Source organism: Scyliorhinus torazame, chromosome 3 (assembly GCF_047496885.1).
Source record: "Scyliorhinus torazame isolate Kashiwa2021f chromosome 3, sScyTor2.1, whole genome shotgun sequence".
NCBI lineage: Eukaryota > Metazoa > Chordata > Chondrichthyes > Carcharhiniformes > Scyliorhinidae > Scyliorhinus > Scyliorhinus torazame.
The window spans coordinates 328,140,778-328,167,308 of record NC_092709.1 but is presented as its reverse complement, the minus strand read 5'-3'; the positions used below and the strand labels follow the sequence as shown (position 1 = coordinate 328,167,308).

General features: G+C 49.8%; 1 protein-coding gene across 1 annotated transcript in view; it reads left to right on the top strand.

The window, feature by feature from the left end:
* The first annotated feature begins 2,252 nt into the window (after positions 1-2,252).
* LOC140409433 (threonine synthase-like 2) overlaps positions 2,253-26,531 on the top strand; it is a 61,004-nt gene continuing 36,725 nt past the window's right edge. Inside the window, exons 1-2 of the mRNA XM_072497867.1 lie at positions 2,253-2,300; positions 22,990-23,222. Of these exons, the coding sequence (XP_072353968.1) occupies positions 23,000-23,222 (223 nt within the window). The 5' untranslated portion in view covers positions 2,253-2,300; positions 22,990-22,999. The remainder of the gene's footprint in view (positions 2,301-22,989; positions 23,223-26,531) is intronic.

Genomic DNA, 26,531 nt, shown 5'->3' with positions numbered 1-26,531 from the left:
AAGTCCGGCCCTGGGTCACTGACCATGGTGAGCTTGCACATTCTCCCCATGTTTGCGTGGGTCTCGCCCCCACAACCCAAAGATGTGCAGGGTAGGTGAATTGGCCACGCTAAATTGCCCCTCAATTGGAACTCTACTCTAAATTTTAAACAATCTTAAAAAGGTGTGAAGGAATAGTTGAAAGTTTCAGAGATTCCACCTCAGAATAAAAAAGAAGGACATAAGAATACAAGAGATATGAGGAAGGTCCACTCTGTCTAGGCCTCTCAGTATTCTGTAAGTTTCATAGATTCCATAGATTCACCACCCTCTGGCTGAGGAAATTCCTCCTCATCCAGTTTTAAAGGATCATCCCTTCAGTCTGAGACTGTGCCCTTGGGCTCTAGTCTCCACGTTCACTCTATCCATGCCTCACAGTATCCTGTAAGTTTAAATAAGATCCCCCCTCATCCTTCTAAACTCCATCGTGTCCAGACCCAGAGTCCTCAACTGCTTCTCATATGACAAGCTCTTCATTCCGTGGACGTGGAGAGGACGTGGAGACACTAATAGGAAAACTAGAACCTGAGAGCATAACCTCAGACTGAAGGGACAATTCTCTAAAACAGAGATGAGGGGGGATTTCTTCAGCCAGAGAGTGGTGAATCTGTGGAACTCTTTGCCGCAGAAGGTTGTGTAGACCAAATCACTGAGTGTCTTTAAGACAGAGATAGGTAGGTTCTTGATTAATAAGGGGATCAGGGATTATGGGGAGAAGGCAGGGGAGTGGGGATGAGAAACATATCAGCCATGATTGAATGGTGGAGTAGACCCAATGGGCCGAATGACACAATTCTGTTTGTCTATCTTATGGTCTTATAGTGCTAGAACCTACAAAAGATGTTGCTTTGGGCAAGGTGTATTCTCAGATGATGGATTTGGATTGGGCAGAGGGGTAATTTAAGCATAATGTCTGGGTAACCATTATTGTAGTTAATTGTAAATGTTGTTCTTTACTGGTGCCATTATTGTTGTGTGTTTTAAAGTTCAGGAAACGTTTTGTTACTTGAATAATTTACAACAAGACGCGACCCTTTCCAAAGGGGGCTTTGACAAAGGGTCATCTGGGCTCGAAACGTTAGCTCTTTTCTCTCCCTACAGATGCTGCCAGACCTGCTGAGATTTTCCAGCATTTTCTCTTTCGCCTCTTTCCTGGCTGAGCTTCAGATCTATTGAAGAACCATCATTCCAAGCTTCCCTTTTAGGATTTGGGATGCCCTCACATTAAACATCAGCGGGGATCAAATTGAAAAATGTAAGAAATTTGCAACTCTTAGACCTGGACCAGCGTAAATTGATAATGCTACTCTCAAGCTGTTCAGCCTCGCCTTGCATAAACACGCACTCAGTTGTGGGACTGTCTCACTTTGGTATTATCAATGTGCTTGGAAATGAAAACTGGGACAATCTTAACTTACCTGTGAGTCAAACTATATTGTTAATTTCCCGAACTCGGTGTTGGTTGTATCTCTGTCTCAGCTCTGAACATACAGTGCAGAAGGAGGCCATTCGGGCCATCGAGTCTGCACCGACCCACTTAAGCCCTCACTTCCACCCCATTCCCGTAACCCAATAACCCCTCCTAAACTTTTTGGTCACTAAGGGCAATTGAGCATGGCCAATCCACCTAACCTGCACGTCTTTGGACTGTGGGAGGAAACCGGAGCACCCGGAGGAAACCCACGCAGACACGGGGAGAACATGCAGACTCTGCACAGACAGTGACCCAAGCCGGGAATCGAACCTGGGACCCTGGCACTGTGAAGCCACAGTGCTAATCACTTGTGCTACTGTGCTGCCATGATTTTCTTTCTCTAAAGAAAGGGACATGATAAACGTGCACCAAGTCCCTTTTACCTAATTTCCCTTCACCCAATGACCTAACTGAGACCCTAATAGGTGGCACGGTGGCACAGTGGTTAGCACTGCTGCCTCACAGTGCCAGGGACCCAGGGGCGGGGGCTGTGTAGTCTGGTCTTTTCGAGGGTTGGTGCAGGCTTGGTGGGCCGAATGGCCTCTTTCTGCACTGTAGGCAATCAAAATGTGCATATTTGCTGAAAAGCACAGGCATGGTTTGGGAGAGTTGCACTGCCATCGTACAGTGTGATCGGAAAGCCTGTTGAGGCTTTCCTGTGTAGAGGGTGCTGTGTGAGGAGTTTAAAGTCTCAACAGATTTGAGTGTTCTTGCTCCCAGCTGTCATAAAAACTGGTGCCGAGCAAAGTCTGCAGAGCATTGGTCAAGCACAGAAGGAGTAATAAAGGTGAAAATTAACACCAGTAATTTAAACTGTACCAAAGGAGGGAGTGAGCTGTGAGATCAGCCGAGGACCGCGAAGATTGTCTTTCCAGCTGAACAATCTCGGTGTTTTACAGGTCAGATTGACCAAAAAGGAATGTTTCAAGAGGCTGTGCTGCTGAACTCTTGTGTGACACATCAATGTATTTATACTTGGCTGCCAGCTCTGGAGGTGACATTTACTGCAGTCTGCCACTGTCATCGCATTGGCTTGACATCTGTGCTTTGCTGAGGGTGGCACTGACCGTCACTGCAGTCGTGGCGGTGCGTGAACGCTGGGGGGGGGGGCGGCCTGTGGGGGGGGGGGGGGGCGAGGGGAGATCCTGCACCGGGCTTCACCTGGAATGTGGGGTGGCCCGCGATCGGTGCCCACCGATCGTCGGTCTGTCCTCTCTGAAGGAGGACCTCCTTCCTTCCACGGCCCCGCAAGATCCGTCCCCCATCTTCTCGCGGGGCGGATTTAGAGAGGACGGCAACCACGCATGCGCGTTTTGGTGCCGGCCAACCCGCGCATGCGCGGATGACGTCCGTTATGTGGCGCCGACCGCGTCATCTATGCGGCGCCGCTTTTACGCGGCGACAAGGCCTGGCGCGTGTATATGACGCGGCCTCAATACTGGCCCATTGTCAGGGCCTGAATCGGTCGGGACCGGGGCCGTTCCGCGCCGTCGTGAACCTCGACAGCATTCACGACGGCGCGGCCACTTCGGCGTGGGGGTGGAGAATCCCGCCCCTGGTCTTTGGAAGATATTTCCACTTGTGGAGGAGGTTGATAGGGGCCATAATGATAAGATAGTTGCGAATAAATCCGAAAGGATTTGAGGATAAAATTATTACAGGAGTGGTTCAAGTGAGGATCCTGCCACTAGATGGATTAGTTAAGGTGAAGAACATTGGTGGATGGAAGGGAAATGAGATAAACAGGTGAGAGAGGAAGGAACAGAGCAGTATTTTTCAAACTTTTTTTCCGGGGACCCATTTTTACCAACTGGCCAACCTTCGGGACTCAACCCGGCCGACCTTCGCGACCCACGCCGGCTGACCTTTGCGGCCCACGCCAGCCGACCTGCGCGACCCACCATTTTTCTCTTACCTTGTTTCACTTCTTCACCCAAAGGGTTGTGAATCTATGGAATTCCTTGGCCAGTGAAGCAGGAGAGGCTCCTTCATTAAATGTTTTTAAGATAAAGATAGATAGTTTTTTGAAGAATAAAGGGATTAAGGTTTATGGTGTTCGGGCCGGAAAGTGGAGCTGAGTCCACAAAAGATCAGCCATGATCTCATTGAATGGTGGAGCAGGCTCGAGGGGCCAGATGGCCTACTCCTGCTCCTAGTTCTTATGTTCTTATGTTGCCGACAAAAATGGAGGAAATGGGGCGGGATTCTCCACTATCCGGCGGGGCGGGCGGTTCCGGCGCAATGGAGTGGCGGGAACCTCTCCGGCTTCAGGCCGCCCAAATGTGCGGAAGTCTCCGCACCTTTAGGGGCCAAGCCCTCACCTTGAGGGGCTAGGCCTGCACCGGAGCGGTTTGAGCTCCACCGGCTGGCGGGAAAGGCCTTTGGCGCTCCCGCCGACCGGCACGGCGCGATTCCTGCCGCTGCCGAATCTCTGGTGGCGGAGACTTCGGGACACGGCGGGGGTGGGATTCACGCCAGCCCCCGGCGATTCTCCGACCCGACGTGGGGTCGGAGAATCCCGCCCTTGGTTTTGGTTCCCTTTGGCCCCAATGGTCCCTTTGTCCCTTTGGCCCCCCCCCGAACATGAAAAGAAAAAGCTGCGACCGTGTAAAAGAAAATGCAGCCGCAGTGCGCATGCGTGCCTGATCATCGGTGCGCATGCGCAGTGCGGGCAAATTTTAAAAATCTGTTTCTGGCTATTTTGAAGGCCGCTCGCAGCCGGCATTATTAAAAGATGGCTGCTGCGGCTGTTGCGCCCGGATTTGTGCATTCGGGAGTGCCGCGACGGATGGCTCTGCGACCCTCCCGACACCCGCCCGTGACTCACCCGCAGGTCGCGCTCCTCAGTCTGACAATGCCTGGAATAGAGAATACTCTGTGATAGACTGAGGCACTTGTGAAGCCTAAACATCAGTATAGAGCAGTCGGGCTAAAGAACCAGGTTTCCGAGCTGTAAATACTATTTAACATAACTTAGAACATAGAACATAGAACATTACAGCGCGGTACAGGCCCTTCGGCCCTCGATGTTGCGCCGACCTGTGAAACTACTCTAAAGCCCATTTACACTATTCCCTTATCGTCCATATGTCTATCCAATGACCATTTGAATACCCTTAGTGTTTTGGAGTCCACTACTGTTGCAGGCCTCCCCGAACAGGCGCCGGAATGTGGCGACTAGGGGCTTTTCACAGTAACTTCATTTGAAGCCTACTTGTGACAATAAGCGATATTCATGTTCGTAAAGCTATGTCCCCTCGTGCTAGACATCACCATCTGTGGAAAAAGACTCTCACTGTCCACCCTATCCAATCCTCTGATCATCTTGTATGCCTCAATTAAGTCACCTCTTAACATTCTTCTCTCTAACGAAAACAGCCTCAAGTCCCTCAGCCTTTCCTCATAAGATCTTCCCTCCATACCAGGCAACATTCTGGTAAATCTCCTCTGCACCCTTTCCTATGCTTCCACATCCTTCCTATAATACGGTGACCAGAATTGCACGCAATACTCCAAATGCGGCCGCACCAGAGTTTTGTCCAGCTACAACATGACCTCATGGCTCCGAAACTCAATCCCTCTACCAATAAAAGCTAACACACCGTACGCCTTCTTAACAACCCTCTCAACCTGAGTGGCAACTTTCAGGGATCTATGTACATGGACACCGAGATCTCTCTGCTCATCCACACTGCCAAGAATCTTACCCTTAGCCCAATACTCTATCTTCCTGTTATTCCTTCCAAAATTAATCACCTCACACTTTTCTGCATTAAACTCCATTTGCCACCTCTCAGCCCAGCGCTGCAGCTTATCTATGCCCCTCTGTAACTTGTAACATCCTTCCGCACTGTCCACCACTCCACCGACTTTAGTGTCATCTGCAAATTTACTCACCCATCCTTCTACGCCCTCTTCCAGGTCATTTATAAAAATGACAAACAGCAGTGGCCCCAAAACAGATCCTTGTGGTACACCACTAGTAACTGGACTCCAGTCTGAACATTTCCCATCAACCACCACCCTTTGTCTTCTTCCAGCTAGCCAATTTCTGATCCAAACTGCTAAATCTCCCTGAATCCCATGCTTCCGTATTTTCTGCAGTAGCCTACCGTGGGGAACCTTATCAAACGCTTTACTGAAATCCATATACACCACATCAACTGCTTTACCCTCATCCACCTGTTTGGTCACCTTCTCAAAGAACTCAATAAGGTTTGTGAGGCACGACCTACCCTTCACGAAACCGTGTTGACTATGTCTAATCAAATTATTCCTTTCCAGATGATTATACACCCTATCTCTCATAAACCATTCCAAGATTTTGCCACAACAGAAGTAAGGCTCACTGGTCTATAGTTACCGGGGTTGTCTCTACTCCCCTTCTTGAACAAGGAGACAATATTTGCTATCCTCCAGTCTTCTGGCACTATTCCTGGAGACAAAAGATGACTTAAAGATCAAAGCCAAAGGCTCCGCAATCTCCTCCCTAGCTTCCCAGAGAATCCTAGGATAAATCCCATCCGGCCCAGGGGCCTTATCTATTTTCACCCTTTCCAGAATTGTTAACACCTCCTCCTTATGAACCTCAAGCCCTTCTAGCCTAGTAGCCTGAATCGCAGTATTCTCCTCGACAACATTGTCTTTTTCCTGTGTGAATACGGACGAAAAATATTCATTTAGCACCTCTCCTATCTCCTCGGACTCCAAGCACAACTTCCCACTACTGTCCTTGACTGGCCCTACTCTTACCTAGTCATTCTTTTATTCTTGACATATCTATAGAAAACTTTAGGGTTATCCTTGATCCTACCTGCCAAAGACTTCTCATGTCCCCTCCTGGCTCTTCTTAGCTCTCTCTTTAGGTCCTTCCTAGCTAACTTGTAACTCTCGAGAGCCCTTAGTGAACCTTCATGTTTCATCTTTACATAAGCCTCCTTCTTCCTCTTGACAAGTGTTTCGACTGCCTTAGTAAACCACGGTTCCCTTGCTCGACCACTTCCTCCCTGCCTGACAGGCACATACTTATCAAGGACACGCAGTAGCTGTTCCTTGAACAAGCTCCACATTTCCATTGTGCCCATCCCCTGCAGTTTTCCTTTCCATCCGTTGCATCCTAAGTCTTGCCTCATCGCATCATAATTGCCTTTCCCCCAGATAGAGCTCTTGCCCTGTGGTATATACCTATCCCTTTCCATCACTAAAGTAAACTTAATCGAATTATGGTCACTATCACCAAAGTGCTCACCTACTTCCAAATCTAACACCTGTCCTGGTTCATTACCCAGTACCAAATCCAATATGGCCACGCCTCTCGTTGGCCTATCTACATTCTGTGTCAGGAAACCCTCCTGCACACGTTGGACAAAAACAGACCCATCTAAAGTACTCGAACTATAGCGTTTCCAGTCAATATTTGGAAAGTTAAAGTCCCCCATAACAACTACCCTGTTGCATTCGCTCCTATCCAGAATCATCTTTGCAATCCTTTCCTCTACATTTCTGGAACTTTTCGGAGGCCTATAGAAACCCCTAACAGAGTGACCTCTCCTTTCCTGTTTCTAACCTCAGCCCATACTACCTCAATTGACGAGTCCTCATCAAACGTCCTTTCTGCCACCGTAACACTGTCCTTGACTAACAATGCCACCCCTCCCCCTCTATTACCACCTTCCCTGAGCTTACTGAAATATCTAAACCCCGGCACCTGCAACAACCATTCCTGTCCCTGCTCTATCCATGTCTCCGAAATGGCCACAACATCGAAGTCCTAGGTACCAACCAATGGCGCAAGTTCACCCACCTTATTCCGGATGCTCCTGGCATTGAAGAAGACACACTTTAAACCACCTTCCTGCCTGCGGGTACACTCCTGCAACTTTAAAACCTTACTCATGACCTCACTACTCTCAACCTCCTGTATACTGGAGCTACAATTCAGGTTCCCAAACCTGAATTTGTCACTGATCTCTGTGGTGTTGGGTGCTCTGGTGCACAGATGAGCCAACACAGTTGTATGTGGTACAACTCTATTTTATTATAACTCTTATAATACAGTTCGTTCTGGATACTCTGCACGTGCTGTCTCCCTGAGTGTCCCCGGCTATAGCTGTGTCCTGGTTCTCCTCTGCCGCTCTTACTGACCACCAGGGGTTGTGTCTGTGCTTTTATATCTTTCTGTCATTGGTTGTGGTGTTGTGTGTTCTGATTTGTCTGTTGGTGTGTCTATCATGATGTGTGTGTTTGAATATCATGACATCCCCCTTTTTTACAAAGACAAGTGCCTACGTGGTTATAAATACAATTGTGTCGTGAGTGCATCTAAGAGTGTGCGTTTGTGTTGTGTACAGCGTGTGTTTATGACGTAACTATTTACATGGGGCGATGTCGGGTGCGTCACACTAACAAGGTTGTACCATAACAAAACTTGGATGCGAGAGAAAAAAAAAAACTTGAACATTGGTCCGGTCAGACGATATCTGGAACAATAAACAACAACAGGTTATAATACAGAAGTGTTTGACTTTTTGAACGTATTAACAGCGTTATAAGTCCAGTCTAATGGGTGACCGCCTCAAGAATGGGCTGGTCCTCAAGCCGGTTCAGCTGTGGAGATTTGGGGTCACACTGGTTCACCTTGGACTGTTGGAGGTGATGCTGTTGCCGAAGTCTCTACTTTACCATTTGTTGTACTTCCTGCAGTGCTTGGTCTTTTTCATTCTTGCAAATATAACATTCAACATCTTTGTTAGTGGTGCCCTGGCTGTGGTTTGGTTCTGGTGGCGATGGAAGGGGCATGATCCGTGGCATCTCCACGAAGTCATCCTTGGGAACCAGTGGAGGATCCGGCGTGTGCGTACGGTGCAGTTGCGAGCGTGGAAGGCGGCACAGAGCCCGCTGATTGCGCCTACGCACCAATCCATCCGCCCTGCATGCCAGGAACAAGGTGGAGTCTGTTTTCTTTTTATGTTTGTGGTGGACGGCATCTTGTAGCCGATGGGTCGTTGCCATTGAAGTAGCACCATCACTAATATCATGCAAGGCGATGACTGTGCCAGATGTGGAAGTTGGCCAAGACCGTGTACGCTGGTTCCGGCCACCTGCTGTGCCGGAAGGGCGACTCCGCAGAGAAACGTCGAAGCATGTCGCCTTGGATAGAGAATTGTTGCTCGCATCAACGTCTGGCGATGGCGCGAGTTGGTGTGTCCATCTTGGACCGCCGGTGCTGGTTGCCACTGCCGACCCAGTGGGACTGCCACGCGATCCATTCCCTGTCGCCGTGGCATCTGCCGTCACCCTGAGCGTGCCATCACCGAGGCCGCGACACCGCCCGTCCGGAGCAAGGTCTGGCGTGCGAAGATCAGAGTCGGCGCTTGGCTGCTCCCCATCTGGAGTCCGGTCTGCCTTCCGTCGATGCCCCCCGTCCGGAGTCCCAACAGGTTCACTGGAGGCAGCCGAGATTCCCTGAAGCTGCACTTCTGGAGTCGGAACATGCAGGAATGCACCAACCAGTGGAGAGGCTCGAGCCATCGAGGGTGGAAGCGGTGCGCCGCCACCGCAGTCGTCAGTGGTCCCACCGTGATCGTTGAGTGCCTTGGTACGCACTAGGCGAGGTCTGTCACCTTGCACCTTTTGCATGGGAAGTGGGATGCTGTCGTCACTCGTCTCACATCCCGTGGATAGATCGTCATTAGCAGCTTGCTGTTCACTAGGGTTGGGTAAATTGTCAGAGTTTTCATCTGGTGGTGCACACCATGTCGGTGGACTGTCATTGTCTTGCCATTGTCCTTCATTTGGGCTTTTCTTCTTTGGAACTTTAAATCTTCCCCCAGACATTGCAGAACCTTGTTTATTACCCCCAAATTCTCCCATATGTATGGTCTCGAATATAGTATCCACTGTTTCTATCGACATTGTACCATTTTCCAAAGAACATTCCGTTTCACTTTTCTTCTCAGGTACCTCATATGTAACTTTGTTTGATGTACATGCCTTCATGGTCTCTGGGTCTGATTTTGCTGGGACTGGCATGGTCACAGTCTCTTTTTTACTGTTCTCAATTGCCCACATTATACTCCCCATACATAACTGCTTGAGCACTGGGGTTAGTGTGGTACAATGGATAATCGGTTCGACCTTATCTGCATCTTCATCATTAGTGGAAAGCACACTTGGTTCACTTGAAACTGCTGTGGGTGTTAAATTCGTTATCTGGCTACTCGATGTCGGTGTCCTCAGGATTCTTGCTCCAATGTTCTGCTCAATAATCAGTGGAGTGTGTATAGGTTCAATGCAATTAATGTTCCCCTCCAGGTTTGAAGAGTCATTACTGACTAACTGCTGGTCTCCGAAGTTGGGATTTTGCGGCATTGTGTTGAAGGGAGACATTTGTCCCTGCTGTAGATATGAGTCAGGTTGTGTTATTTCCATTACCTGAGGATCAATGTCTTGTCCATTTTTTCGATCCGTACTAAAACACTGGCAATTCTCAGTCTGCTCCTTGCAAGTTAAACATACAATTAATTTCGTTAGCAAATCCTCAGCATCCTTCTGTGGCCGTGCTGCATTATTAATCTCTGTTCGGCTATAATGATCCTGAAGGTCAGCGCATAAACCTTTTTTCTTCGGGCTTGGACGAGGCGATTCCTTTGGCTTGTCTTCAGTTGGGCTTGAACAGTCTTCAGCGCTGTGCCCTTTATTGTAGCATGAGAGACCGTCATGGTCATGCTGCTGTGTAGTGGAGCATGGTAGGCTGTTATAGCCTTCTTGCTGTTCACGGGAGCATGGCAGACTTGCATCGTCTGCCGCTGGTTGGTCAGGAGAGGTTGCTAGACCCTCATGGTCTTGTTCCTGCAAGGACTGCGCTCTGGAGTCTTGCGTTCCTTCCATCGTGGAGTCCGTCCACGAGCTCTCTGTGGAGGCTTGTGACACTGGAGTCACTTCTTGTTCGTGCAAGGACTGCGCTCTGGAGTCTTGCATTGCTTCTATCGTGGAGGCTGTCCACGAGCTCTCTGTGGAGACTTGTGACACTGGAGTCACTTCTTGTTCGTGCAAGGACTGCGCTCTGGAGTCTTGCGTTACTTCTATCGTGGAGGCTGTCCACGAGCTTGCTGTGGAAGCTTGTGACACTGGAGTCACTTCTGGTTCATGCGAGGACTGCACTCTGGAGTCTTGCATGTCTTCTTTCATAGAGTCGGGAACGTTGAGCGGGACGTGGACCACGCTCTGTGTGGCAGCAGGGCACTCTCCGTGTGCTTGCACCGCTCCCTGTCTGGTAATGTCAGGCTGCAGCATCATCCGGTACTGATAAGTTGGAACGTCATATCTGCTGGGTTGAAGATCCTCAAATCCGAAAAATGAATCCGCATCTGCGTCGGATTCAGTATGGGGGCCGCCAATGTGCAACACGAAAGGTTCGTCCGAGTCATAGTCATATAGGACCACGGAGCTATCATTGGGCTCGCGAGGTCCGGAAACACTGTAAAAATCGTCATCGAAGTATTCAAGGTCGGAATCATCGGCTTGTGCGTAGGTAACTGCTTGTCGGAGGGTTCTTCGGAGGTAAAATTCATCTCCTGGGTCAATTTGCGGCACTGCGCTGTCATTCCAGGTGAGGGAAGGTTGTTTTACAGCTTTAACAGATTTTTGTTTTTTTGATTTGGGACGTTTCCCTTTTAAATTGGATTTGGGACATTTCCTTTTTAAATTGATCCAGTCTTGGGCCTCTGACATCCTGACGCTCGGTATGTAGCACGTAGGAAGCGACTGCGCATGCTCAGATCGCTGTTCCTTTACCGATGGCCATTTTCTTAACTGCGGATGCGCACGATATTGCGCATGCGCAAACGAAACTTCCGGTTCTGCGCACTTCTCGCGCAACTGTGCTAGCGTTATACCTTTAGCAAGATGGCCGCCGACCTCGACCCAGCCTTTTCTCAGGCCCTGGATTTCGGGCTCCGGGATCCCAGCCACGAGGTGAGTACTGCAGCTTGTCTTACCTTTAAGTCCCCATTGGATTGCGTATTCTTCACAGTACTTGGCGAATTTGCCCATGACTGCCTGGTAATCGTGCCTTTGCTGCCTCCTGAAGAACCTGAACCTTCTGAACATTGCTCTTGCCCTTGCACCGGCGACGATGAGGAGAAATTCCATTTTTTCCTTATCATCCAGGTCTTGGAGTTCAGCTGCCGCCAGGAACAACTCGAACATTTGCCGGAATCGCCGCCAGTTTTCGTGGAGGTCGCCGTCGCACTGGAGCGCCTGCGGAACCGGGAGCTCTTGCATTATGCCTGGGCACTGCTGGTTGTCTCTGTACACTGGATGTATGCCGGCAGGTATCGATCCACTCCTGTACCATGTGGTGTTGGGTGCTCTGGTGCACAGATGAGCCAACACAGTTGTATGTGGTACAACTCTATTTTATTATAACTCTTATAATACAGTTCGTTCTGGATACTCTGCACGTGCTGTCTCCCTGAGTGTCCCCGGCTATAGCTGTGTCCTGGTTCTCCTCTGCCGCTCTTACTGACCACCAGGGGTTGTGTCTGTGCTTTTATATCTTTCTGTCATTGGTTGTGGTGTTGTGTGTTCTGATTTGTCTGTTGGTGTGTCTATCATGATGTGTGTGTTTGAATATCATGACAATCTCCTTTTTAAAATAAATTTAGAGTACCCAATTATTTTTTTCCAATTAAGGGTCAATTTCGCATGGCCAATCCACCTAACTTGCACATCCTTAGGTTGTGGGGGTGAATGCACAAAGTGAACACGGAAAGTGACCCAGGGCCACGATTCAAACCCAGGTCCTCAGCGCCGTAGTCCCAGTGCCAACATCTGGACCACGTGCCACCCTGACTGATCTCCGCTTTGTGGTGGATGCATCAGTAGTCATTTTCCCAGATTCTATGGACTCTGGAACAGTTCCTGCAGATTGGAGGGTGGCTAATGTAACTCCACTATTTAAAAAGGGAGGTAGAGAGAAAACAGGAAATTATAGACCACTGAAGCTGACGTCGGCGGTGGGAAAATTCTAGAATCCATTGTCAAAGATTTTATAGCCGAGCACTTGGAGAACAGTGGCAGGATAGGACAGAGTCAGCATGGGATTACGAAAGGGAAATCATGGTTGACAAATCTACTGGAATTCTTCGAGGATGTAACTAGCAGAATTGATGAGGGGGAGCCAGTGGACGTGGTGTACTTGGCTTCAGAAGGCTTTTGACAAAGTCCCACATAAAAGATTAACATGTAAAATTAAAGTGCATGGGAATGGGAGTAGTGTCTTGAGATGGATAGAAAACTGGTTGACAGACAGGAAACAAAGAGTCGGAATTAACGGTCTTTTTCAAATTGGTTGGTTTTGTTGGTTGGTTTAGGGGCTGGCTTAGCACAGTGGGCTAAAGAGCTGGCTTGTAAAACCGCACAAGGCCAGCAGCGCAGGTTCAATTCCCCCGTACCAGCCTCCCTGAACAGGCGCCGGAATGTGGCGACTAGGGGCTTTTCACAGTAACTTCATTTGAAGCCTACTTGTGACAATAAACGATTTCCATTAAAAAAATTTCAATTGGCAGGTAATGACTAGTGAGGTACCGCAGTGATCAATGCTAGGACCCCGGCTATTTACAATATATATTAATGACTTAGATGAGAGGACAAAATGTCATGGACTGGATTCTCCGTTGGCGGGATGCTCTGTTTTGCTGGCAGCCCGGGGGTTTCCCGACGTCATGGGGCTGCCCCACAATGGGAAATCCCATTGACCAGCCGGCGTAACGGAGCATCCTGCCGGCGAGGTGAAACTGAAATGTGGCATGGCGGGGTAGGGAATCCAGCCCCATATCTCCAAATTTCCAGATGACACCAAGTTGGGTGGGAGGGCGAGCTGTGAGGAGGATGCAGAGATCCCTCAGTGTGATTTGGACAAGTTGAGTGAGTGGGCAGACGAATGGCTGATACAGAATAATTTGGAGAAATGCGAGGTTATCCACTTCGGTAGCAAAAGCAAGAAGGCAGGCTATTATCTGAATGGCCATAAATTAGGAGAGAGGAGCTTGCAATGAGACCTGCGTGTCCTCATACAACAGTCACTGAAGGTAAGCATGCAGGTGCAGCAGGCAGTAAAGAAGGCAAATGGTGTGTTGGCCTTCATTGTGAGAGGATTCGAGTACATGAGCAGGGATGTCTTGCTGCAATTTTACACGGCCTTGATGAGACCACACTGGAACATTGTGTGCAGTTTTTGGTCTCCTTATCTGAGGAAAGATGTTCTTGCTATAGAGGGAGAGCACTGAAAGTTTACCAGACTGATTCCTGGGACGGCAGGACTGGCATATGTGGAGAGATTGAATCGGTTAGGATTATTCGCTGGAGTTCAGAAGAATGAGAGGGGATCTCATAGAAATGTATAAAATTCTATTAGGACTGGACAGGGTAGATGCAGGAAGGATGTTCCCAATGGTGGGTGTGTCCAGAACCAGGAGTCACAGTCTGAGGATACGGGGTAGACCATTTAGGACAGAGGTGAGCAGAAATGTCTTCACCCAAGGAGTGGTGAGCCTGTGGAATTCATTACCACAGGAAGTAGATGAATCCAAAACATTGTATGGTTTCACGAAGCAGTTAGATATAGCACTTAGGGCGAAGATGATCTATGGATATAGGGGAAAGCGGGATTAGTCTATTGAGTTGGATGACTAGCCATGGTCATGATGAATGGCGGAGCAGGCTCGAAGGGCCGAACGGCCTCCTCCTGCTCCTATTTTCTTTCTATGTATTTGAAGACCTTGCCTCCTTGTGTCCATGTGATAAACTTCACCAGACCCACGGAGATACCTCAAATGATCTCCTCGGAGGACTTGTGGAATACGATGTCCCCCGCAAATGGGTGGAGGCCTGCCCAGCTGGGGCTCGTAAATATCTGCCTCGTAAAAGCCGGCCCCTGCTGGGACCAGCGTGATCCGTAGTACCGGTTGGGATCTTTTAACTGTGAGCCGCGTTGGGCCCTTTACCTTGCGTTGGTTTATTAAGCACTGTTTAACTCACCTTCTTGGGCTTCCTGAGCTTTTATACTGCCGAGGGAGAAATCAGCGGCTGTGAACCACATCCTGACCACATCGGAATACCCCAGCATGGGAGCGAAGTCAATGGTTGTTTGAAAATGCTGCTTTTGTAAACTACAGGCGTTTGACACAGGTGTGGAAAACTGGGCCCAGTATACAGAATGGGTGCGGTATTTCTTCCAGGCAAACGGTACTGTTGAGGATGACCGACAGAAGGTAATACTCCTGGTAGCCTGCGGGGCCCCGACAGTTAGTGTAATCAATAGCCTCACCTACCTGCCGGCCCTGGACTAGAAGACGTATTGAGCGCTTGTGGAATTTGTTGCGAATCGTTATGACCCTAAGATGTCAGTAATTAGGCAGAGGCGCTGTTCAATACGGCCCGATAGACCACGGGGAAATTGGTTACGGAATTTCTGACGCACTTTCGCAAGTTAGCCGAACATTGTGACTTCGGGACATCCCTCCCTGAGATGTCAAGAGATCATTAGCTTTGTGGCATTAACAATATGGTGGCTCAAAGTAAGCTGTTAGTGGCTCCGGCCTGGGACCTGAAAAGGTCAGAGAACTATCACCCTCCTGTGAGAATACGGGAAAGGAGTCCAGGAGCTCCAAGGATCCAGGAATTATGGTGTGCACCGCATTGGCCGGCCCCCGAGGATACTGCCCACGTAACCCAGTCACGGGCAGACTCGATGGTCAAGGGTCGCCACGGTCTGTCCAGAGGACGAAGAGGAGTCACACAACAGTGCTGCCCTCGCGGTCGCAGGAGCCATGGCAGTCGAGGCTACCTGAATCAACAGTGAACACTTTGCCCTAGCTGGGTGACACAAGTTCCCCAAGCTGGGGCTTTGCACATTGTCCCACCTGAGGAAGAAGATTTAATTCAGTCCAACCTATGTAAGGGTCCTTCCTGTTTGTTCCCTGTTTATTCCCTTATTTACCCTTTCTTTTATTTTGCCGTTACACTTTTGATCCGTGGATTATTATTGGACCTGCCACTTTAAGAGTAACAGCCTGTCAGAAGCCTGTACCTTGAATTGAAACAAAAGGATCCAGGAGGCTGTGCTGTTTTAACATTGTGCTTACAGACTGGCAGGTATCAGTGAGGGATCGGTTTGATTGATTTGGCTGGTGGCCAGTGAATTGGCCCAGAGGGCTGTGCTGTGCCCAGTAACAGATGGTGAATGGATCTGATCCCACTGATATGTTTTTTCAGAGTCCCGAGGTTCCAGTTTGGTTCCAGCTTTGATTCTGGCAGCCTGATGAAGAGATCTAACTAACTCTCTCCAAAAGGCAACTGCGAGGGCTGACTCTCTCTCCAGCAAGTCTGGCTGCTGTTCACTTGAGACTGCAGAGGCGTAAGTCAAACTATGAGCTGAAAGCAAGGGTTTGATGTGAAATAAAGTGTCTCTCCAGAAAGATAGAGGCCTGAGTGTGAACCTCGAGCTGAAGGCCCAGTTTGATGAGAAATAAAGTACCTCTCCAGAAAGGCCTGCTGCTTGTGAATACTGCATTTTTCTAAACTATAGGGATCCTGAATGAATGACTCTACAAAGAAGACCATTACCAGCTGTAAATTAGAGACTTTAACCAGCAAGCTTGTTGTGACGAAAGTGTGCTAAAGAACCACCATCTGAAGCAAAGACTTATCTTTTGACCTTCATCCTGTTTTTTTTTACTCCTTTCCACCCCTCTGAGTTTGTCTGTCTTGTGTGTGTGGGTAGAGGGTGGAACAGTTAAAGTGGGTAGTAGGTATTAGCTTGTTGTCAACTAGTTGAATTACTGTATGTTCCATGATAGACCTTATTATAAATAAACAATAATCATGTATAAACTTACAAACTTAGTGAATGTAATTATTGGGCAGCCAAAGGCCAAATACTGGGTATTTTTATAATAATTATTGATTAATTCACTTGTGTCATGACTCCAGGGCACATGGGCTAGAATTAACTACGCACTAGCCCAGTGTGCCGTAACAATCATGGCCCCCAGAAGAGCTCTAATTACAATACGGCTTCAAATCAATGGTCACCCCTTAGACATGGAAAGCAACACGGGGGCTGATGCCTATAAAATCGGACAACAAACTTTCTATAAGCGCCGCTTGGGAACCCTGCACCTGGGCTTTAGGGATACACAGGCCCGGCTAGCAACTAAGCAGGGTAACCATTGACCATCGTCGGTAGCATGATGACCCCGGATACTTATGGACAACAGTTGATTAGGCTACCACTAGTAATGGTGCAAGAACCTGGGTCCAGCCTCCGTGTTTGGTTACAAAACTCCATCTAGACTGGCAATGGATTTTCCGGATTGGTACTGGTGGTCTGTATGAAGTCCTCGTAAAGGATCCAGAGGTTTTCCAGGAGGACCAAGGAAAAATAAAGGTGGCCAAAGCAAAAATTTATGTTGACCCAGAGCCTCAGCCCAAATACTTCAGGGCCTGGCCGGTCTCATAAGCCGCCTTTACGAAAATGGGTGAAAAATTGAGCCGACTACTAGAGAACTTGGGCATCATACGGCTGGTCCAGTTCTCAGTTCTCGGTGCTGAAGCCGGGCATGTCCCTCCGCCTGTGTGCCGATTATAAGCTGACAGTAGACAGGGCCACCTGCTTGGACCGGTGCCATTTGTAGCTCCAGTTGGAGTTTGACGCGGCGTCATAAAAATATGTCATCATCAACATCCACGAATACTCCCGGCTTCCATTTGGGGTGTCGTCACCTTGTGCAATTTTCCAGCAGCTGATGGAAAACATCCTCGAAAGGTTTCCCAAGGAAGCTGTCTACCACAAGGCCAGAATTGAACCCAGGTCCCTGGCACTGTGAGGCAGCAGTGCCAGCGTGCTGACTGCTTTGCTCTTCACGCCTGCTCCGCCATTCATTGTGATCACGGCTGATCATCCAACTCACCGAGTAAACCGACTCTGCACTCCCTCCAGAGCTACAACATCCTTCCTCAGATAAGGGGACCAAAATAAAAAAGAACAAAAAAAGGTACAGCACAGGAACAGGCCCTTCTGCCCTCCAAGCCTGTGCCGATCATGATGCCCTAACCAAATAAAAACCTTCTGATGCACTATCAATTACGATGAGACGAGAATAGAGAGTAATCGAGACTTCATTAAGCAGAGATGTGTTACCTCCTACAGCCGCTGCTGAAATGGCTGCAGCTCGGTGAGCACACACATTTATACTCCGCCTACTGGGCGGAGCCAGCAGGCAGGGATCTACCCCCATACCTGTAGTACAGGAGCCTGACCGTCATATTTACAAACAGTGGTGACTACCACATTCACCCCCTGTTAAAAAAGAGTCCAGCGGGGGTGGTGGAAAAACTATTTACATGTATGTGAGCATTTTTAAAGTGTACCGTTTGGGGAAAAGTTCACAAATTTAGCTGGTCGGGTGCCTTGATCCTCCGTTGTGAGCATCGCAGTCCCGGGGGCGATGCAGGCGCCGGCTTGGTCGCCGGTGACTCCGGGAGCGTGCAGTCCTCATCTTCATCCCGGGGTGGAACCAATGGGGGGGCGGATCGTCCTGGAGCGGGGGCTGTGGTGAGGTGTGCTGGGCGGAGGAAGGGTAGCGTCGGGGCAGTTAGGTGGGGGGGGACCCAGCTGGTGCCAGGTCCCTGAGGGAGACTGTGTCTTGGCGGCCGTCGGGGTACGCCATGTAGGCATACCGCGGGTTCGCATGTAGCAGCTGTAACCTCTCGGCCAACGGGTTCGCCTTGTGGAGCCGCACGTGCTTGCGGAGGAGAATGGGTCCTGGAGCTGCCAGCCACGTTGGGAGCGAAACACCGGAGGTGGACTTCCTAGGGAAGGCAAGGAGACGTTCATGGGGGGTCGAATTGGTCACAGTGCAAAGTAGCGATCGGATGGAGTGGAGTGTGTCGGGGAGGACCTCCTGCCAGCGGGTGACTGGGAGATTTTTAGACCGTAGGGCCAGCAGTGTTCTCCCTCTCCACCTGCCCGTTTCCCCGGGGGTTGTAGCTGGTCGTCCTGCTCGAGGCAATGCCCTTGCTGAGCAGGAATTGACGCAGCTCATTACTCATAAAGGAGGATCCCCGGTCGCTGTGGACGTAAGCGGGGAAACCAAACAGAGTGAAGATGCAATTGATGACTGTGGCAGACGTCATATCGGGGCATGGAATGGCGAAGGGGAATCTGGACCACGTTAAGGAAGTACGTGTTTCGGTCGGTGGAGGGGAGGGGCCCTTTGAAATCCATGCTGAGGCATTCAAAGGGACGGGAGGCCTTCACCAGGTATGCTCGGTCTGGCCGGTAGAAGTGCGGTTTGCACTCCACACAGACCTGGGAGCCTTTCCGTATTACTTCTCATATACGTCATATATACAAACAGTTGTGACTACCACACCTTCAGCCCTTACTTGGTCCATATCCCTCTGTTTCCTCCCTATTCATGTATCAATCCAGATGCCTCTTAAATGCTGCTAATGTGCCTGCTTCTATCACATCCTCTGGCAGCGCATTCCAGACACCCACCACTCTCTGCATGAAAAACCTACCCCACACATCTCCCTTAAACTTTTCCTCCTTTCACCTTGAACCTGTGCCCCCTTGTAATTGACACTTCCACCCTTGGAAAAAGCCTTTGACTATCCACCCTGTCTATGCCACTCATAATTTTGTAGCTCTCTATCAGGTCTCCCCTCAGCCTCTGCCTTTCCTGTGAAAACAATCCTAGTTTATTCAACCTCTCCTCATACCCAACACCCTCGAGACCAGGCAACATCCTGGTGAACCTTCGTTGCAGTCTCTTCAAAGTTTCAACGTCCTTTATTAATGTGGTGACCAGAACAAAGAACAAACAAAGAACAAAGAAATGTACAGCACAGGAACAGGCCCTTCGGCCCTCCAAGCCCGTGCCGACCATACTGCCCGACTAAACTACAATCTTCTACACTTCCTGGGTCCGTATCCTTCTATTCCCATCCTATTCATATATTTGTCAAGATGCCCCTTAAATGTCCCTATCGTCCCTGCTTCCACTACCTCCTCCGGTAGTGAGTTCCAGGCACCCACTACCCTCTGCGTAAAAAACTTGCCTCGTACATCTACTCTAAACCTTGCCCCCTCACCTTAAACCTATGCCCCCTAGTAATTGACCCCTCTACCCTGGGGAAAAGCCTCTGACTATCCACTCTGTCTATGCCCCTCATAATTTTGTATACCTCTATCAGGTCGCCCCTCAACCTCCTTCGTTCCAGTGAGAACAAACCGAGTTTATTCAATCGCTCCTCATAGCTTATGCCCTCCATACCAGGCAACATTCTGGTAAATCTCTTCTGCACCCTCTCTAAAGCCTCCACATCCTTCTGGTAGTGTGGCGACCAGAATTGAACACTATACTCCAAGTGTGGCCTAACTAAGGTTCTATACAGCTGCAACATGACTTGCCAATTCTTATACTCAATGCCCCGGCCAATGAAGGCAAGCATGCCGTATGCCTTCTTGACTACCTTCTCCACCTGTGTTGCCCCTTTCAATGACCTGTGGACCTGTACTCCTAGATCTCTTTGACTTTCAATACTCTTGAGGGTTCTACCATTCACTGTATATTCCCTACCTGCATTCGCCCTTCCAAAATGCATTACCTCACATTTGTCCGGATTAAACTCCATCTGCCATCTCTCCGCCCAAGTCTCCAGACAATCTAAATCCTGCTGTATCCTCAGACAGTCCTCATCGCTATCCGCAATTCCACCAACCTTTGTGTCGTCTGCAAACTTACTAATCAGACCAGTTACATTTTCCTCCAAATCATTTATATATACTACAAACAGCAAAGGTCCCAACACTGATCCCTGTGGAACACCACTGGTCACAGCCCTCCAATTAGAAAAGCATCCCTCCATTGCTACCCTCTGCCTTCTATGGCCTAGCCAGTTCTGTATCCAGCTTGCCAGCTCACCCCTGATCCCGTGTGACTTCACCTTTTGTACTAGTCTACCATGAGGGACCTTGTCAAAGGCCTTACTGAAGTCCATATAGACAACATCTACTGCCCTACCTGCATCAATCATCTTAGTGACCTCCTCGAAAAACTCTATCAAGTTAGTGAGACACGACCTCCCCTTCACAAAACCGTGCTGCCTCTCACTAATACGTCCATTTGCTTCCAAATGGGAGTAGATCCTGTCTCGAAGAATTCTCTCCAGTAATTTCCCTACCACTGAAATAAGGCTCACCGGCCTGTAGTTCCCGGGATTATCCTTGCTACCCTTCTTAAACAGAGGAACAACATTGGCTATTCTCCAGTCCTCCGGGACATCCCCTGAAGACAGCGAGGATCCAAAGATTTCTGTCAAGGCCTCAGCAATTTCCTCTCCAGCCTCCTTCAGTATTCTGGGGTAGATCCCATCAGGCCCTGGGGACTTATCTACCTTAATATTTTTTAAGACACCCAACACCTCGTCTTTTTGGATCACAATGTGTCCCAGGCTATCTACACCCCCTTCTCCAGACTCAACATCTACCAATTCCTTCTCTTTGGTGAATACTGATGCAAAGTATTCATTTAGCACCTTGCCCATTTCCTCTGGCTCCACACATAGATTCCCTTGCCTATCCTTCAGAGGGGCCAACCCTTTCCCTGGCTACCCTCTTGCTTTTTATGTACGTGTAAAAAGCCTTGGGATTTTCCTTAACCCTATTTGCCAATGACTTTTCATGACCCCTTCTAGCCCTCCTGACTCCTTGCTTAAGTTCCTTCCTACTTTCCTTATATGCCACACAGGCTTCGTCTGTTCCCAGCCTTTTAGCCCTGACAAATGCCTCCTTTTCCTTTTTGACGAGGCCTACAATATCACTCGTCATCCAAGGTTCCCGAAAATTGCCGTATTTATCTTTCTTCCTCACAGGAACATGCCTGTCCTGTATTCCTTTCAACTGACACTTGAAAGCCTCCCACATGTCAGATGTTGATTTGCCCTCAAACATCCGCCCCCAATCTATGTTCTTCAGTTCCCGCCTAATATTGTTATAATTAGCCTTCCCCCAATTTAGCACATTCATCCTCGGACCACTCTTATCCTTGTCCACCAGTACTTTAAAACTTACTGAATTGTGGTCACTGTTACCGAAATGCTCCCCTACTGAAACATCTACCACCTGGCCGGGCTCATTCCCCAATACCAGGTCCAGTACCGCCCCTTCCCTAGTTGGACTGTTTACATATTGTTTTAAGAAGCCCTCCTGGATGCTCCTTACAAACTCCGCCCCGTCTAAGCCCCTGGCACTAAGTGAGTCCCAGTCAATATTGGGGAAGTTGAAGTCTCCCATCACCACAACCCTGTTGTTTTTACTCTTTTCCAAAATCTGTCTACCTATCTGCTCCTCTATCTCCCGCTGGCTGTTGGGAGGCCTGTAGTAGACCCCCAACATTGTGACTGCACCCTTCTTATTCCTGATCTCTACCCATATAGCCTCACTGCCCTCTGAGGTGTCCTCTCGCAGTATAGCTGTGATATTCTCCCGAACAAGTAGCGCAACTCCGCCTCCCCTTTTACATCCCCCTCTATCCCGCCTGAAACATCTAAATCCTGGAACGTTTAGCTGCCAATCCTGCCCTTCCCTCAACCAGGTCTCTGAAATGGCAACAACATCATAGTTCCAAGTAGTAATCCAAGCTCTAAGTTCATCTGCCTTACCCGTAATGCTCCTTGCATTAAAACATATGCACTTCAGGCCACCAGACCCGCTGTGTTCAGCAACTCCTCCCCGTCTGCTCTGCCTCAGAGCCACACTGTCCCTATTCCCTAGTTCTCCCTCAATGCACGCAATACTCCAAATGTGGCCTAACCAAGGTTTTATACAGCTGCAACATGATTTCCCAACTCCAGTATTCGATGCCTCGGCTGATGAAGCTTTCCATATACCTTCTTAATCACCTTGGCCACCTGTGTTGCCATTTTTAGGGAACTGTGGACCTGCATGCCCAGATCTCTCTGTATGTTAATGAACCTAAGGGTTCTGCCATTTACAGTATAATTCATACCTAGATTTGATCCCCCAAAATGCATCACCTCACATTTCTCCGGATTAAACCCCATCTGCCCATTTCTGTGCCCAAGTCTCCAATCTATCTATATCCTGTCGTATCCCCTAACAATCCTCAGCACTATCAACTCCGCCAATCTTTGTGTCATCTGTAAACTTACTAATCAGACCTCCCACATTTTCCTCCAGATTATTTATATGTACAACAAGCAACAGAGGTCCCAGCAGATCTCGTTTCTATCCACTTTCTATCTGCTTAAATCCTACCCATATCTCTGCTGCAACATGCATTTCACCAGGTGAAGTTTTCTAAGTAATGCAAAGTGCCCTCTGTCTGCACAAGCCGGTTTCTTTTTCTGTTCTCACTTTTTCCTTTTTAACTCTTGTCACACAGGTGGAGCGAAATGAAATACACCAGTACGCGGGGTGAAGTGACCGACGTGAGCTTCGAGGAGGTCCTTTTCTCTGGCTATGCCCGGGATGGTGGTCTTTTTATGCCTGAAGAAATCCCAAGCCTTGACTTGGCCACACTGCAGACATGGAGCGCTCACTCTTACCCACAGCTGGTAGAAGAGATTTGCTCTCTTTTCATTTCCAGCGAGGACTTGCCAAGGGAAGATTTAAGTGGTAGGCGTTTCTTTGTCTTATTTTACAGTTCCTCCCTTCATCTTGTTAGGTCATGATGAGGCACAGGTTAGTGTGGTAGTCTGTATTAGAGGTATTACGGTACCTAGGTTGAGGCTGTAAGACTATTGGTGTGGGAGGTACCTGAGACAGCAGTATAATTGGTGAAGCCTGCCTGCTGGTTCCGCCCAGTAAGGCGGAGTATAAGAGTCTGTGTCTCCCTAGCAGCTGCATTCTGTACCTGCGCTGCGGGGGGGGGGGGGGGGGGGGGGGGGGAACATCTGGTCCAATAAAGCCTTCAATTGCCATCCAATCTCGCTTCTGGAGTTATTGATCGAGCATCAGTTAGTTACTGCCAGGTAGTCTGCCAGTGCCTTGCCCAAATGCTCACATTTCCCATGTTAGAAATGCGGTGGTTAGAATAAAACAACACAAAAAAGAGGCCATGGGGCTCGTTGCGCATGCACTTGCTCTCTCCAAGAGGAATCAGCTTAGTTCCACTCCCCAAATCCTCCCCTATAACACTGCAATTTTCTCTCTTTCAAGTATTATTCCAATTCCCTTTTGAAGGCAACTGTTGATTCCATATCCACGACACTTTCAAGCAGTGTATTCCAAATTCAATAAATCTCAGGGTTGTTTTGCCAAACATCTTAAATCTGTGACATTTAACCCTTCCACAAATGGAAGAAGTTCCCATTATTTAATCTGTCTAAACCCTTCATAATTTTAAACACGTCCATCAAATTTGGTCTCAGCTTCTCACACATCCTCACTCAATCCAGGAACCATTGTACATACCCACTTCATACTTTCACATCCTTCCTAACATGTTGTGCCTTGCTTCGTACACCCCAGCTCCCACTCAAATACCACACCTCATGACCATCTGAACTGATACTCTCCCCCGCTACACTCTCCCCACCTACACTCTCCCCACCTACACTCTCCCAGCTACACTCTCCCCACCTACACTCTCCCCACCTACACTCTCCCAGCTACACTCTCCCTACCTACACTCTCCCTACCTACACTCTCCCAGCTACACTCTCCCAGCTGCACTCTCCCCACCTAAACTCTCCCCACCTACACTCTCCCCACCTACACTCTCCCCACCTACACTCTCCCCACCTACACTCTCCCCACCTACACTCTCCCCACCTACACTCTCCCCAGCTGGACTCTCCCCACCTACACTCTCCCAGCTACACTCTCCCCAGCAGCACTCTACCTACCTACACTCTATCCCAGCGGCACTCTCCCCAGCTGCACTCACCCCACCTACACTCTCCCCAGCGGCACTCTCCCCAGCTACACTCTCCCCACCTACACTCTCCCAGCAACACTCTCCCCAGCAGCACTCTCCCTAGCTGCACTCTCCCCACCTACACTCTCCCAGCTACACTCTCCCCAGCTACACTCTCCCCACCTACACTCTCCCAGCTACACTCTCCCCAGCTACACTCTCCCCACCTACACTCTCCCCACCTACACTCTCCCCACCTACACTCTCCCAGCTACACTCTCCCCACCTACACTCTCCCAGCCACACTCTCCCCAGCTACACTCTCCCCACCTACACTCTCCCCAGCTACACTCTCCCCAGCTACACTCTCCCCACCTACACTCTCCCAGCTACACTCTCCCCAGCTACACTCTCCCCAGCTACACTCTCCCCAGCTACACTCTCCCCACCTACACTCTCCACAGCTACACTGTCCCCAGCTACACTCTCCCCAGCGGCACTCTCCCCACCTACACTCTCCCCACCTACACTCTCCCCAGCTGCACTCTCCCCGCCTACACTCTCCCAGCTACACACTCCCCACCTACACTCTCCCCAGCTACACTCTCCCCAGCGGCACTCTCCCCAGCTACACTCTCCCCAGCTGCACTCTCCCCAGCGGCACTCCCCTCCAGCTGCACTCTCCCCAGCTGCACTCTCCCCAGCTGCACTCTCCCTACCTACACTCTCCCAGCTACACTCTCCCCACCTACCCACACCCAGCTGCACTCTCCCTACCTACACTCTCCCAGCTACACTCTCCCCACCTACCCACACCCAGCTACACTCTCCCACCTACCCACACCCAGCTGCACTCTCCCCAGCGGCACTCTCCCCAGCGGCACTCTCCCCAGCTGCACTCTCCCCAGCGGCAGTCTCCCCAGCTGCACTCTCCCCAGCGACACTCTCCCCAGCTGCACTCTCCCCAGCGACACTCTCCCCAGCTGCACTCTCCCCAGCGGCACTCTCCCCAGCTGCACTCTCCCAGCTACACTCTCCCCAGCTGCACTCTCCCCAGCTGCACTCTCCCCTTGCTGCACTCTCCCAGCTACACTCTCCCCAGCTGTACTCTCCCCATCAGCACTCTCTCCAGCTGTCTCACTGCAGGATAAATTCAAGTACAACAGGTGTGAGCGGCACAGTCAACTGGAGTCATGCGCGACCTAGAATATCTCACAGCCTTCAAGGGAAGAGCCCTTGGGTTGGCCAGAGAGACGCCGGACCGTGCCTGCGCAGAGAGCAAAGTGGGGCAGCAGACAAAAGTGAGAGCCCTTAAGACACGCAGTCATTCCTCAAGCTTCACACGAGTAAAGGTTGTACTTTCAGCATCAGGAAGGGATTGCAGGAGTCCCATTGCCTTCTCTCTGAAGAGGTGGTGCTGCACCTCCTACACAAGGAGGCTAACACTGCAAGGGTCGCATCCGCAGTGGAGACCTTGGTGCAGGACCTGCACTCCATGGATGTTTGTTCTATGGCTCAGCTCAGTTTGTTCTATGGCAACCTCCACGGCTGAGGCCATGAACCCCATGGTGCAGAGCTTCAATGCATGATGCAGGTACTGGTGGGAATCCATACGTGTCAACACCAGTGGAGGGCGGGGCTTCTGGATCTTCCTCCAGCTTGTCCTCTATTTCAAGGTCTCCTGGGTGGGAAGCCCCGGGCTGCTCTCCTTGCTGCCCCTCTTCCATTCGGGTGCCTGGGGGCCCTGGTCTCCTTCATAGGATAGCGGGGCAGCTGGAGTCGGATCCAGAAGCCTCACCGCCCTCAACCCCATGAGGGAGACCATGACGCAGCCTGGGGCCTTTCACCCATGAGACACTTCGGGTGTCCAATCCATTGGACAACTCCCTCCCTGTGAGTGACACACCTCCAGCCCTGCACACCGAGAAGGGGAGCACTGCCAAACCTGTGCAGCCTGAAGGTATGTCCAGATGTGGCAAATGCGGTCCACCATCGTCCAGGACAGGTGCAATGTTCTCCAACACTGAAGCTCCAACATCTGCATGCGGAATGTCCAATGTTGGAAT